The sequence below is a fragment of the Eumetopias jubatus genome, unplaced genomic scaffold (genome assembly GCF_037043125.1).
Source record: "Eumetopias jubatus isolate StellerSeaLion01/CBP00866 unplaced genomic scaffold, mEumJub1_p1.0 scaffold_5, whole genome shotgun sequence".
NCBI classification, from domain to species: domain Eukaryota; kingdom Metazoa; phylum Chordata; class Mammalia; order Carnivora; family Otariidae; genus Eumetopias; species Eumetopias jubatus.
Window position 1 is genome coordinate 112,878,311 of NW_028274811.1, and position 16,088 is coordinate 112,894,398.

At 34.7% G+C, this 16,088-nt stretch overlaps 1 protein-coding gene across 5 annotated transcripts in view; it reads left to right on the plus strand.

Annotated features, from left to right (window-relative positions):
- Nucleotides 1–16,088, plus strand: part of CSNK1A1 (casein kinase 1 alpha 1) — a 47,718-nt gene that overhangs the window by 25,141 nt on the left and 6,489 nt on the right. For 2 of the 5 annotated variants that reach the window (XM_028106514.2, XM_028106512.2), the window contains exons 5-10: nt 2,098–2,181; nt 6,534–6,673; nt 7,786–7,864; nt 9,267–9,341; nt 11,845–11,951; nt 12,964–13,112. In XM_028106514.2, coding sequence (XP_027962315.2) covers nt 2,098–2,181; nt 6,534–6,673; nt 7,786–7,864; nt 9,267–9,341; nt 11,845–11,951; nt 12,964–13,112 — 634 coding nt within the window. Of the gene's footprint in view, nt 1–2,097; nt 2,182–6,533; nt 6,674–7,785; nt 7,865–9,266; nt 9,342–11,844; nt 11,952–12,963; nt 13,118–16,088 lie in introns of those variants that run through there. The other 3 variants (XM_028106515.2, XM_088023507.1, XM_028106516.2) reach the window with 3 other exon arrangements.

Below are 16,088 nucleotides of genomic sequence, written 5' to 3' on the forward strand. Positions count from 1 at the left end.
TTCATTCAAGTAGTAAAAAACCCCATATACTTTTTTTCCTGAATGCTAAAATCAGATTTTAACCTTTGTCTCTGAAGTGTGGGTTTTTGTAATATATGTGTTCGTGCCAGCGTGGGAACCACTGACCCCTCTGTCACCATGGCGTTAACATTTGCTGACTGAGCATGAGCATAATGAGAATTCTTCAGTCCTTGGATTTGTGTATTCAAAAGGATAACTTTTAGGCCTGCTTCAAAAGTAGATGACAGTTTCTTACTTGGGTGCCAAGTTGGGTGGATTCTCCATCCTTCCTTCCCCTTTCAAAGGAAAATATATAGTCAAGTGAAATGAACATTCATACAACAAAATTAGTGTTCATTGGGGTCTCAGAATGGTTAACATACGGGGCGATTGGGTTTTAGCTAGTGACGCATGACTGCAGTTAGAAACTAATTGTGTTGAAACTTTATCTGCAATGATTAGTTTTATTGAGTGAATTGCTTTATTTATCAATTCAATGTTGAGCTCGGGCAGACAGGCAGCATTGGCAATGCACTAAGCATGTTATGATCTGATGATCTGATAGAAATTCTCAACTTCAGGACAACTTGGGGCTTTTTGGTTTTTGTGGTTTTTTGTTTTGTTTTTGGAAGGAAGAGTCCCATTTGTTTTATTAAATCATTAGGAAATCTTTGGTGTTTTTAGGTCTGGCTATAAATGTTTACCTTTGTTTGCCTGTATGAATGCCAACTTGTAGCCATTACCATTAGAACTGGTGTTATTTGTTAATGCGTGAGACATTAATGTTGGTCTGACCAAGTTCTAGGAAATAAATTTTTTTTGTTGAAAGCTAAATTTTAAATAATGAAAGGTGTGTATATCGACATATAACTGATCTTGCCATTCCCAAATTGCATCTTTTTTTTTTTTAATATTATATAGCTTCTCTCTCTGAAGCATCCAGGTGCTTAATTGTTATTGCAAAACCTGGTAATTGAATTGAAAAAAAAATTACTGGTCTTAATTTTTTGGGCAGTTTTGTCAATTTGACCCTGATCTTTTGGTCATTTCCCAGCCCTCCTTCCCCATTTTCTTCCTGCTAAAGACCCATTATCCTCTTGTGATCTGTGTTCTGCGTGTCGACATTGCAGTACATGATTTTTGTCTTAAAATTAAATGGTGACCTAGATAATACCTCTTTGCTCCCCTCTCCCTTTAAAAATAGCTTGTTAATTACATAGTTGTGTTAGGATGTCCAGTTTGCCCCATGATGAAAACCTTTTTGGGATCTTGTGTCCTCTCTAGAGGTAATAAAATACTGTGGAGCTGCTTGCTGTTAATACAGTTCAGAGACCCTAGGGTAGAAGTGCAGTGTTTCACTTAACTAAGATTCAAATTCTAAATGTTGTTCTTGAACATTTTAGATTAGTGTTTTGTTTATGTAGTTGGTTTTTAGTGTTTTCCTTCTGTATTGTAGTTTGAAAAAAATGCCAGTTTTATGAGACTGGATTCTTTGGTTAGCTTGTTGTAGTAGTTTTCTATTCATGGGGGAAAAAGAGTGGGGGGGGGCTTTTGAGGTTTTTTTTTTTTTGAGTCAAATTTCTTTATTTGGAAAATTGTTCTGAATTTGATATTTAGGAGTGACCACTCCAATCTTAGTGAATTTGTTCATCTCTTCCAGTAATCAGCCCTGCATGCTTATGAAAACCAATTTTGAGGTGACTAAATGCCTTCTACCTCTTCCTTACTGAAGATTTTTTTTCCCCTCTATAATCTTTTTTGGGGGAAGGGCAGATTGTGATACCAAATATTCCAGAGCCAAATTCCCCAGTTTTGATTAAAAAATTAAAGAGCCAAATGTCACCATTGCTATCCCTGATTCAGGCAGTGACACAATATAGTGGCATTAAAAACTTGAGTATTTTCCAGAATTCAAATGTTCTTGAGCATGTGATTCTTATTTGGAAAACTGAGAAGCTACAGTGCTTGGTGGAAGAAGGATGGCATTTGGCTACCCTGTTCTTTCTCTAATGCCTCGGTGTTGCCTGTCTGCGCCGGCCATTGTTGCAATGTAAGCAATACTGTTTGATGCACTGCCACCCTCTATTGTCTGTTTAGTGTTTAGAATCTCCAGTGGGGAAGAGGAAAAGAAGCATGACTGTTAGTACTTCTCAGGACCCATCTTTCTCAGGATTAAACCAGGTCTGAAACTGTCTCCTATTCCAACCTCAATCCCAAATTCATGTGCTTTTCTTTTTTATTGTTTTATTTTGATTATTTTTGTTTTGTTTTAATTCTGGAGAATGTAGATCTTGCTCAAGCATCTCTTACGTTGGCATTATTCAGACATACTTGGCAAACATATAACATTACTAAGATTTTTTTTTTGTGGCTTTTGCTTAAAATTTGTAAAGTTTAGAGAAAACCTAAATGAAAACAGGATTATGTTTAGATCTCTAACATCCACATGAGGAAATGATATGTTGGTCTAGTATTGAAATTCTTTGTCTAATGGTAAACTTGAGATAGACCATTTAGTTTTTAAAAATGTATTTGGAGTTGCAGAACTTCATGCATGAAATATATCTAAATTCAGTTGCATCAGTGCTGTATGATGAATATATTCTGCATCAACTCTCTTCCCCTTCCCTAGTGAACTCAGGTAAGTGTAGATCAGATTTGAGATCTAGTGTTTCTAGAATTGATTTTCCTCAATCTGTGAATTCTCCCAACTTCAACCAAATGGCGTGAGATGCTGAAAGAGCATTATATGCTCTGGAACTAGGAGACATTGCAGTCTAACAATATAACAATAACATCATTGAAGCACTTATCAAAATAGTTACCAATTAATAACACATAGGAATGCATAACCTGATGATTTAGCGTTTGGCAGGCTAAGTAAACACCCCAGTAATTTTCTTAAAAAATTTTTTTAATGTAGGTAGAACCCTGGAAGTTAGCGAGCTTCGTTAATTAAGCTCTTGAGCAAATAAATGAATCTTCATCATTGAATTTAGTATATACTGAGAAAGGAAGTATTGGCATGAGTAATCAAAAGAGAAAAGTTGTATTTGGTTTATGAGCATACTTTGTAGTTTCAAAGTATGTTCCATACTTTGTACTCTATTCATCATCTGGGTGATCGTTTAATTCTTTTCCATACTGCCCAGCATTATTCCAGGTACCATCTTCTGCTGTTAAATAGGTTTCCAAAATTCAAACTTATTTTCATTCACAAAGAAATAACAATTGTGACTGATTCTTAGTTGGGGGGTGGGAAGAGGGGTTGCTGGGTAATAAATTAGGCACATTATAAAGCACCTAGTGCCCCATTTTTGCTTATCCATTCATTCACACGTTTAATTTATATTTTGTAGCATAATCATTTAATAATTTCCATAAAATTGAATTGTTTATTTTCTCTACGTGCAGGTTAGTTGGGTTGTGAAGAAAAGTGAACTTGTGAATTTTTTGGAAGGGCGGGGAAAAGTGGCCCCTGGTTAAGAGAAAAATTGCTAGATATACTGAAAACTAAAATTAGCGTTAGTGTTTCTGAGGAAGGTGCACCTCTGCTGAATGGAGTTACCCCAGTATATCCAACATTAACTCATTCCTACATGCCTTTGAAGAATAGGCTGCATTCTCTAAAACAGGCACAAATTTTACTTGGAACACAAAACACAAATCCACAGAAAAGCAGCTTGGCCCACCAAAGAAATTAGACTTCTTTTTGCATATGCAGACCTATAAAAAATACATCATCTTACGACTTACTGAATATTGACTTTTCCTTGTTTGGTTCTTTATATATTTGCGGCTGTTTGGTTGTATCTTTGGCATCCTGTGGTGTCATGTAAACACTTCTATGATGTTTTTTTCATTTTTAAATTCAAAGCAGAGAGGGCTACTAATGAAGCTTGATAGGTACCACCAGAAAATGATGAACTACCAAGAGATTTAGATTTTTTTAAAATTTTGAATAATCTTTCTCTTCAGTTGTTTGCTCTTAAAATAAAATAGCTTTGTTTAGCAGTGAAATTTTTCCTGACTCATTCTCAGGTTTTGTAAGAGAAAATTTAGAGTTGATTTGCTTCGTAGTTTTTTGTTTTGGATATTAAAGTTTGAGATATTTGAGAAGATAGTGTTTGTTTTCTTAATAAACTACATTTCATCCTTTAGAGTTGTGGAAGGAACGAACTTTAGTAAACACTGAGTTTCTATAAAATCTTAAAAAGTTGTGAGAAAATGTCTGGTTATTGAGTTGCAAATGGAGCTACTGAATGTAGACTTAGACAGGACTGAAACTGTCAGGTATAATATGTCAGAGTTGTTCTATCTTCTCCTCTATTTTGAAGTATTAAAAGAAGCAATCCCAGAAAATATCCTTTAGAGGAGAATCTATGTCCTAATCACCTTTTATTTAAAACCCGCATAATTCTTAGGGGTATTTTTAAAAATACTATGAAGCTGGGTGTCCTTTTTGTGTTTGTTTTTGCCTTGTTTTCTTTTCAGTGTGACTCTGCAGAATCTTAAGTCATACTTTTTGGTTTGCTTCACAGAAATGTATTTTGCTCATTTTAATATTTATATACTGAGCCCATTTTCATATTAAGAGAAACTTCAGAGTGTGAGCTTTATTTCTCTTTGTATTTTATGACTTTCTCATAGACGTATAATAATGCAATTGCTGAGGAAGTGAATTTACTAGAGAGCTCTCATCCAGTTAAATTTTACTAAAAATGGAATCTTCATTCTTTTATAGTAGACCAGGTGAAAATAAGTATCTCATTGTTATATTGGTGACATAAGCTCAAACCTCCATGTCTTTCCCATCCCAATGTCCAGTTAAGGCTAGGGTACAGTGCCTGCCTGATATAAGTGGGTTTTTTTTCTTTTTTCTTTTCTTTTCTTCCCTTCTTTCTCTTTTTCTTTCTTTCTCTTTCTTTCTTTCTTTCTTTCTTTCTTTCTTTCTTTCTTTCTTTCTTTCTTTCTTTCTTTTTCTTTTTTCTTTCTTTCTTTCTTTCTTTCTTTCTTTCTTTCTTTCTTTCTTTCTTTTTCTTTCTTCCTTCCTTCCTTCCTTCCTTCCTTCCTTCCTTCCTTCCTTCCTTCCTTCCTTCCTTTCCTTTCCTTTCCTTTCCTTTCCTTTCCTTTCCTTTCCTTTTTCCTTTCCTTTTTCCTTTCCTTTTTCCTTTCCTTTTTCCTTTCCTTTCCTTTTCCTTTTCTGATTTATTTATTTAAGTACTCTCTATGCCCAGCATGGGTCTTGGAACTCACAACCCGGAGACTGAGTCTCATGCTCTTACAACTGAGCCAGCCAGGTACCCCTCGATAGAAGTGTTTTTCATCCTCCTAAGAGAGGCATTTGATCACATCTTTTCACCTAAATCACTCACTTTATTTATTCTTATACAGACTCTAATAGGCTAGGTGACCAATTTTCTAGGATATTACAGATTATAAACTGGGTAGAAGGGACCCAAAGTCTACTTAATGGAAAAAAGAACTATAAAATGTAGGCATAACTAGGGGGAAAAAAGTCTAGGGCTTTGGTACTGTAAGGCCACATAGACCTGCCTTGTTGGATAATCTTTGTAAACATAACTTTAATAAGTGAATTTATGATCAGGACTAAAAATTGAAGTAAAGATTATTTATTTTGCTTTAGAAGGTAGGTAAATATTAATATATTTTGGGTTTTTTTCTTTTTTGATCAAAAACAGGTTTTTTCCTTCTTTGAAAGTGTTAATCATGGAGAATAAACCTCAGTTACTTTTAAAAATTAGCTACATTATAAATGACTATCTTATTCCCTGTGTACCATATAAATAAGACAGCACTAAAATACTAGTATGGTTTTTAGTTAGCTCCTTTAAACTGCTGATTGTAAGTTATCTTGATATAAGTAAATACTAAGTACTTTTTAAAGCTTTTGATCAGCTTACTGTATTTCCCAGAAGTTTAACCTGATAACATGGATAAATGTCAGTGGGAAGTAATGCACGCTTTAAAAAAAAAAATCCTTATTATTTGTTAATAAAAATTTTGGGTTTGTTGTCAATATCAAACTTTCAGAGTTATCTTATTTTAAATAATGAACATTCTGTTGGCATACTGAATGAAGAATGGCCTTTATAAAATGGAAGAATTCCAGATAGTTTATGTTTAGTTTTTGAAACCTCATGCTTGTTTACCAACAGTAACAGGATGTCAGATTTCATCATGGCACACAGCACACTTGTCAGCTCTGCTAACAAACATGTATATATTTTTCCACTACCTTTCTAAAGACAGGCTCCTGAGTGTATAGTAAACTGGGCCTGTGAAGTTGTTTCAGCTCACAAGGATCAACCACTTAAAACTGTATTTTTTTTAACTTGATTTATTGATGAGGACTAGTAGAAGCTTATTGGAGTGTTGTTTGTTCATGTTTTCTGCCTGTGATACTTTATTTTGATATAATTGAACAAGATAGTATAAATGCCATTTAAGAATAAGAAGCAGTTCAGTTGAACAAGGTTGGAAGCCTAAAATCTCTTTATTTTCTTTTAAAGTTATTCCTTATTGATTTTGGTTTGGCCAAAAAGTACAGAGACAACAGGACAAGGCAACACATACCGTACAGAGAAGATAAAAATCTCACTGGCACTGCTCGATACGCTAGCATCAATGCACATCTTGGGATTGAACAGAGGTGAGTTTGAAAAATGAATGTGTTTATCAAATCCATAGCAAAAGTCACTAAAGGATTTTTGAAATATTTTAACCAGTTTGTAACGATACATAAAGACGTCTTTGGGCTGAGGATTTGAAGGATGCATGTTAATCCTTTTACCTGTTGGCTTTAGTTAGTGCTGAGAAGCCAATTAAATGAGAGACCTTTTGTTTTCTTTGTTGAAGGTTGTCTCTTGGGGAGAAAATATTGCATGATGGAAAGTTAGCATACATGCAGTTTTATCTTGTTTATTTATTTTTTTGCAGCTGAAGACAGTACTTATTTTCTTAATGCTGATCTTGGACTTCTTTTATTTTAGTAGTATAAGTTAAATTTTGGAGAAGAATGTATTAGTTACTTATTTTTACTAGGAAAATGTTACTATCTGAGTCCTGATGGACCAAGAAGGGGTTGGTGGGCCATCTCATGTTCTACCTTTTCACTCCTACATAAATTTATAGGATCTGGATTGAGGTAAACATTGTCATGATCTCTTTGCTTTTTCTAGATCTTCTATTTTCTTTTTTTTCCTGGTTTTTCATCTTTATCTTTTATCAGTCAGTTTTGCTCCTTAAAACAAGCATAGAAATGATAAATGATATGCTTCCAGGTTAGGGAACCTCAAGAGAAGAATTTTAAGCTTAGGAAATGTTCAGTGTATGTGTGTATATATATTCATATAGATGCTTAACTAGCTTTAAAATGATATATTTCAGCATCCCTCAAGTTCTTTTTTTATAAGCTTCTGCAAAACTTAAAAGTATCCTGCTTTGTTCTTCCATCTTTATTAACTTCATTTAGAAAGTTGTTCAGCTAAATCCTTTTTGCTCTTTAAAAATTAAATTGCAGGACTGTGTTGGATTTTATAATTTTGTATTCTGTGAGAAAATTTTGTTAGCTATAACTCTTTATGAACTTTTTAATTTTTTAGTTTATTTTTATTTTTTATTTTTTATTACTTTAAGTACGTTCTTTCACAAGCCACCAAATTGCTTTTTCTCCTCGCTTGGGAAAACCTCTTGTGTACCTGCCTTTCTTTCACACGTTTTCCATAATAATTCCAGCTCATAACTTTACATTTTCTTTTCTAGTCGCCGAGATGACATGGAATCATTAGGATATGTTTTGATGTATTTTAATAGAACCAGCCTGCCATGGCAGGGACTAAAGGTAAATGAGACTCCCATTCCCAGTTTTTTGTTTTAAGAATAAAAGTACATATTGGAGATGAACTTTTAAGATCCCTTTCTTTTCTTTCTTTTTTTTTTTTTTTAAAGATTTTATTTATTTGTTAGCACAAGCAGGAGGGGGAGCAGCAGGCAGAGGGAGAGAGAGAAGCAGGCTCCTCACCAAGCAGGGAGCCCGATGCGGGGCTCGATCCCAGGACCCTGGGATTATGACCTGGGCCGAAGGCAGATGCTAACAACTGAGCCACCCAGGTGCCCCTAAGATCCCTTTCAAACAGGCTTTCTGAGACTAAATTAACTTTATTTTTTACCTTTTATTGGGAAAATAAAATCTGATCATTTAAGAATTAAGTTAATGGAATCCTGTAGTCAGGCCTAAAGAACAATTTCCTTTGGGACAGTAAGCAGATACCCATTGGTAACCAGTAGCTTTAATCTCAGTGGAAATTGACATGGGCTAATTAAAGGTGGAGGCTTTCTCATTTTGATGTGTTGCCAGTATGTTGAAAATGTATACTTTTATGTGTAGTAAAACTGGTTCTTCTAGTAATACTAGCTATCTTAATTATCCTAACACTTGTTTCTATTAATTAGGAGTTTCACCTTGACTTTTCTGAGTCTGTTAATGATAACTCACTGTGTCCTAGAATTTAAAGGCAATTTTTTTTTTAATTAAAGATTTTATTTATTTGACAGAGAGAGACACAGCGAGAGAGGGAACACAAGCAGGGGGAGTGGGAGAGGGAGAAGCAGGCTTCCCGCTGAGCAGGGAGCCCGATGCGGGGCTCGATCCCAGGACCCTGGAATCATGACTTGAGCCGAAGGCAGATGCTTAATGACTGAGCCACCCAGGCGCCCCTAAAGGCTACTTTTGATACTTTATTGGTCCTTTAAAGGAAAATGGTCCCTGTATTTATTGAGCATCTGTGAACTAGACAGTTGCTCAGTGCTTGTATGGATAGTTCTATCCAATATGAATTATTTTTACATTGGAAAAATATTTTGATTTCACTTAATAATGTTACTACACTTAGTGTTACTAAATGATGGGCACTGTTTTTGTTACTGATCTACTTATACCTTTGCCCTTGTGTTGAATATGGGTTGTGGAAACTCATTTCAGATTTAACTTCCACCCATTAAATCATGTTCTTATTAAACTCACCCTTTCTTAACAGCTAAAAATGTTTTTAAAGTAGAAACTCATATAAAAAGCTGACAGTTTAGGGTTGGAAATTTTGGTATATTGTACTTTGATTTATTTTTTATTCCAGGTTATGATTTCTCTTGAATCTCAAGTTTACATTCGTATCTGGTGGGTTAAACTAACAAGGTTCTTATTAGTATTGAATATGTCTATGTGGTTTGATTCTTACTTTCCACAGGCTGCAACAAAAAAGCAAAAATATGAAAAGATTAGTGAAAAGAAGATGTCCACTCCTGTTGAAGTTTTATGTAAGGTAAGTGTGCATGATGGCTTTTTTTTTTTTTTAATATAAATAATCCAAGAAGTCTGGAATTTAAACATCCTGTTAGGTAGCTATTTGTTATTTTAAATGTATGTTTTGATAATTCTAAGTATCTTTAAGAGTGGCTTGAATATATGGGTCATTTTAAATAAGCATTTTATGTTTCTGGTTTGTTTGGGCCCTATAATCTGTTAAAAATTAGAGGAAGAAGAACAGGGCAGGTGACATTTTCTAGTGGAACCTCACCAATTTATGACAGAATTAGGAAATATTCTCCTTATCTCTAAACCGGTGCCAGTAAAGAAAGGATATTGATGGTTGTCAGGGACATCAAGGAGTAGAGAAACGAAGGCAGATCACAGCAATCCAAAATAGCCAATGTCCAACAATATAGATGACAGTTTGAGTCAGGCTTGTTTCCCTGAGATCTCAAACTTTGTTAGAGAAGCCTGTAAGTTGAGAATGGAGAAGTAGCTGTGTCATGTTGGATAACCATGGTCTATTCCATTGAAAGAAAACCACACGGTCATCTCAGACAATTGTGTACCTGAAATGATTAGGAAACATTATATAATTATATAGTTGGGTGTTAGAAGGGGGAAATGAACATGGTGTTGAAATAGTACTTTGTGGAGGGGGGGAGAGGTGATGTTTTATGTCTCCCTGTCCACAAATTTGCTTTTCCATTTTCTCTAGATCTACAGTAAAGGAGGGGTTGGGATGGGTAAGAGACTGTCATCTTTTCTGAGACTCTTGGGATTTGTTTTAAATTATGAAATACATTTTAGGTGAATGAATAAAATGTTCGTGTGTTATAGTGCACCCACATAACTTTGCAATCTTATACTTCTGGAAGCAAAACATACTGTCTATACACTACTATATCCATGCAACATTATGATTCATTTGGATTATTGGAAAAGTCAGCCATTTTTACAGGAAAAGAAAGGGAGGGTTAGTACATTGTCTGCTTCTGGGTTATGTCTTAATTTTGATCTAGAAATAATGAACTAGGTCTTTCTGGATTAGCCACTTAAAATTGATCTGAGGGTGCAGTGAACAAAGAATATTAGTATTACTGTAAAATAGTGAGATTGTTTTCAGTCTCATGGTCCACTGGTAACTATTTATTTCATATCTGTAATTCTTAGGATATTGGTAATTTTCTTTTGTTAATAAGGTTTTGCCTGTTTTCATAAGGTAGCAGTGCATGAAGTAAATTATTTGACTTTTAGTTGGCAGTTGTTTAGCTCTATTTGTAATACACATAAAAGCAAGTTCATTTGGTATATGCTGCTTACCATTAACACAGACCATGAAAGTATATTAAAAATTTTAAAGTCATATTAAGAGTTTAAATAAAACGTACAATATATTTATCACTTAAAAGGTTTCAGCTTTCCATCTCGAACACTGAAGTAGCATAAAAATTATATCTATATCAATGCAGGGAGTAAAAATAAATGTTGCAAGTATGTCCATTATATCCCACCTTAACTTCCTGCATGTGAGAAATTTCTCAAAATTCGAAGGTTGTGGGAAGAGACTGTCTTTTTAACTTACCTTCACATTCACATACACTCGAGGCAGGGTGTGTAGGGATTTTTGTTTAAATTTTTTGCATTTCTATATTCCTACTGGCAAAATCCTTTTTGGTGGTTAATATCTGTAGGCTTAAAGATGTGTTACGCGTTTTTGAGAATCTTTCCTAAGAAGCTGAGCGTGTAAAAAGTTTATGCCCACAGGTGTACTTATTAATACTGTTTATGAAAGAAAAATTTTCATCGCCTAAATGACCAGATACAGGGAACAAGTTAATTATGATGTATTCACTGGTCTGGATATTATGCAGCCATTCAGAAGCTTATGTTGGAAATAACACAGAAGGATAATTGCAATATAATGTTAGTGGAAAAACAATATGTTATGTATGCAGTATAATAACAATTACGGATAAAAGAAAAGGCAAACCCAATCTTTTCGTAGGACAAAGCATTGGATTGATCTGTATCACAACGGTGGTTGCACCGTATGTTTGTACTCTAGGTGATTTTACTTTTCTGTTTATAAATATAGGTATATACTGTTTCCCCAAAAAAGTAATTACAGAGTTGGGGAGAAAATGCCAGTTCACTGACCTGTTGTGGCAAAGAACCTTACTGGCGTCCATTTGGTCATTTGTTCATTGTTGCCATTGAAGTATTAGACATTGATAAAACAATAACAAGTTGGATATCTAAATTACTTAAGAATATAATACTATAGGGAAAGGATCCATGTTTCCCCTGCCAATATTAAAAGATGTACATGATGAGGTAGTCAGGATTTATGAGGATACCAAGTCATATTATATAGTTAGTTTAGTTCTCAGATCTTACGGCAAAGTAGTGAAACACTGTCCTCAAAAAGAATTTTTACTTGTATTTAAATACATTTATTTTTGTACCTAAATTTTTTTGTTTTTTTACTTTGTGTTTTAACTCTTGAACTTTAGGGGTTTCCTGCAGAATTTGCCATGTACTTAAACTATTGTCGTGGGCTGCGCTTTGAAGAAGCCCCGGATTACATGTATCTGAGGCAGCTATTCCGCATTCTTTTCAGGTCAGTTTTTAAGGTGTTTTTAAGACTGTAGACTCTAGTGAGGGAAATTAGTTAAATCCACCCAACACATCTGTCCTGACAAGTAGCAAATTAAAGCGGGTCTAAACCCTATGAATAAAATCTTAAGAAACTGAGTTTGGAAAAAATAATAAAAGAAAGAAACTGAGTTTGGCATGTTTCCATTTGTGGTGCAAATGTGCTTGAAATTATTTTAGTTTGGGATAGAGAAACAGTTGAGTCAGACTCAAAGTAGAATTTAACTTTTCCACGATAATTGCCATTCATATTAGATAGAAGTGATTCTTGGTGGCCCTTGGAACTCTTCAGCTTTGCTACAGAACCCTATTTAATAACAAGATTAACAGCAATTAAAATAGTTACAGGGTCTATGATTGTGTGGAGACAGGCCTCAGACTCTGGGGTTCCCTAGGTGCAACCCAGAATTGGTCTTGAGCAGAGGGGGAAGTAAAGTACATGTGGCCCGAAATCTTAGTTGGAAGAGGATTAAGAATTGGGGGTAATTCTCTAACCCCAGAAAAGTCTTCTTTCCAGGCCACCAGCATACATATCTCCCCCACAAGCTTACATTCTTAATACTTAACTCTGATTTGTTCTTAGAAGGTACCCCCTATTTGGATGGTTCCCTAGATAATTGACAGCTTGACTCCATGTTTTTTTCATGCTGCTGTTCATTCCCACTCTCCTGCCTCTTTCAAGAAAGTAATAAAGTTGGCTTCTTTTTTGAAAAAGGAGATGATTTATTCTTAATGAATACATCAGACTGAAGTGGTGACATCATTTTCCTTCAATTGTGACTTGTAAAAAGTGGAATTAATGAACTGAACAATTAAAAAGTCATGTATATGGAATGAAATCTTTTAGAAGTTACCATAATTAAGAGAAAATACTACCATTTCCTTAAAAAGTGCCCTCACTGTCTTGAAAGCTCAATGTAGTATTTAACTAGACTCTATTATTAAAGGATTAACATATATCATTTTGTGTTTTACAGGACCCTGAACCACCAATATGACTACACATTTGATTGGACAATGTTAAAGCAGAAAGCAGCACAGCAGGCAGCCTCTTCAAGTGGGCAGGGTCAGCAGGCCCAAACCCCCACAGGCAAGCAAACTGACAAAACCAAGAGTAACATGAAAGGTTAGTAGCCAAGAACCAAGTGACGTTACAGGGAACAAATTGAACACAAAATTGGGTAATTCATTCATTTCTAACAGTGTTAGATCGAGGAGGTGGTTTTAAAATAAGTAAAAATTTGGCTCTGTGTTTTTAAAAAAAGACGTCCTTGGAAAATTTGACTACTAACTTTAAACCCAAATGTCCTTGTTCATATATATATGTATATGTATTTGTATATACATATATGTGTGTATATATTATATCATTTCTCTTGGGATTTTGGGTCATTTTTAACAACTGCATCTTTTTTACTCATTCATTAACCTTTCCAAAATAAATATTTGGTGTTGGGAATATGGTATAATCAATCAATCCAAAATCCTAGACCTAACACTTGTTGATTTTTTAATAATGAATCTGGTTAGCTATGGTATTTGGACTTTCTTTCAGACTAACAGTGTTGAGAATTTTTTTCTGCATGTTAAAGCTTTAGCATTTAAAATGGAAAAATGTGAACATGATCTAATTTCCAGAGGTGAGTCTGGCATTGCCCCCAAAGTGTCTATCTTCTCAGTTGCAGAGCATCTCATTTGCACTCTTAAAATGCTCAAGTAACTGAAAAGCTCGACACATCCTTCCTAGTCAAAAACCAGATCTCTCTTTTAGTTGTGATTTAACTATGTGAGGTTCTTATTTGTTTTGGGCTTTATTTTATAAAATCTTGCAAATACTCAGGTTCTGGGGGATCGTTGTGGAATTGAATTCTTCAGTTAGGCTTTGCAAATTGGGGAAAAAACTGGGGCAAATGCCACTGAACTGCTAGTCTATTTCCTTTCTGTCTCTGGCACTCTTGGTGCTACTAAGGAGTAGAACTGTTAGGGCACAGCTCCAGTCTTGCCACTGTTGCCGTACAGTTCGACTCCTGTGTTTCATGCTTTTGTTTGTTTTTCTTTACCCCCTTTCTGGGGCTTACCTCCTGATACCTGCCTACTTTCTGGAAGTGGTGGGCAGGTAAGGTTTGGTCTTTGGTTTCTAATTATTTAATTTCTGAATGACTGCTCTAGTCTGAACTTAGTCGTCTTTGGTCTATATTTTTAGAATTGTATTTTAAAAATTTTGTAAGTTAAAAGTAGACTAATCTGAGAATACTTTTCGAGAAGTGTAATTCACTGATGTCATCCTCATCCCAGCAGCTCATCTATTAGGAATGAAGTTGAGATTCTTCTCTTCCATGTTTCTGTATTTGGGAAGGATTCACAGTTGAAGGCTTAATGTAATGGGGGTTCTTAGATGATGAAATTTCAGCTCAGGATAGCAAACACTAATGCTTGCCTCTGCGTCTCAGTTGGGACTTAAACTTGTCCCTTTTGAGTGTTTTAATCATTGTATGACTAATCACAGTGCCATGCTTTTAATGAGGTAGGTTGGTAGCTAGTGTCTCTGAGAAATGGTCCTACGAATGTAATGTTCTAAACTTAGGACTTACAATACCTGACATCTATAGGGTATTTGCTTCTTTTCATAAAATGAAACCAATTTTTGCCTAAAGCTAGCTGGGATAATAGGATCGTCACGAGTTGCAGTTTCTAGAACTAAAATTAGATTGAAATCTCCTCTGACCTAGAACATCTCACTTCAGGCATTCAGCAGCTTTCAGAAAGAATTCCCTTATTTTGAGTTAGTTCCATTGTTAGTTTACTGTGTGTCTCTTTCTCAATAAACAAGCAGAATTTTTGTCCTGCCTTATCTAGGTCTTAAAGATGAGAAGTTGGATCCACTGAGTTAGTATGTTTCCTTGGAAAGAAATTGTAATTAAACTTAAGTTTAATCCTTAATTTTGTATTGTAACTATTTTACATAAAAGCAACTTAAAAATCTTAAAAGATGTTTGGGGTGCCTGGCTGGCTCAGTCAGTAGAGCATGTGACTCATAATCTCAGGGTCATGAGTTCGAGCCCCACATTGGGGGTAGAATTTACTTTTAAAAAAAAGAAAGAAAAGAAAATCTTATAAAATTTTCATAGCAGTGTTAGACCCGTGGTTTATACAAATTATTACATAAACACCAACTTGTAAAATTTTGAATAATTGGACTTTTCCATAAAATGTACTTACCATTGACTACTTTCAGAGAAACATTTTGAGGTGTAGTATATTTTGATTGCAAGTGAAATACTGCTTGCTACTAAAATGTGCCATGCCATAGAATACAAACAGCGGAGTTGTATTTGATCTTTGACTTCTCAAAAAGATTTATTTTGGTTATAGAGTTTAGTTCCCCAAACAAATAGCACATGAAAGCCCCTATGTTTAAAGCTATGACAGTATAGCAGAAATGAGTATAGGGAGCCTATTTCTCTAACCCCAATCCCATTATCCATGTCACATGGTAAGAAATCTTTTATTAAGTCTGGAGTTGGAAGACAGTCGCTCTAGGTTACTTATTTCCTGATTTTCAGTCTCTAAAGGGTACACTACACTAGTTTTTTATTTAAGGAAGAGCTCATGCAGCTCAGCTATTTGCTGATTCCAAGAAATCCTTTCAATGATGCTGATAACATTATACTACATTTTTCTAATTAAAATTTTAGAAGATGCTTTTTAAATACATATCAGTTTTCATTCAGAGTTACACTCTCAGAGGTTTCCCACAGAGAATTGAGTTTCTTAAATAAATCTTCAACAGGTAGAGCTATATATTGCAGGAATATCTATTCCTGGAAAAATCCCCCAAATGGTGGTACCGACTAATATTTTATATTATTATTTCTATTTTTTGAAAAGTTTATATCAAATGTTTCTTCCATGGAAAAGTGTTAAGTTGTTTCAGCAGTTCACTGAGAATGTCCAGAAAGACTCTTTAAAGTCTGCCTTACTCAGCTAAGATGAGCTTGTTGTGTGTAACAGACTTCTTTCCTAATTACTTTTCTAAAGAAAAGATCTTTCAAAATATTCCATTCCAAAGCCCATCAAAAGACTAAGAAACAAGGCATTTCTC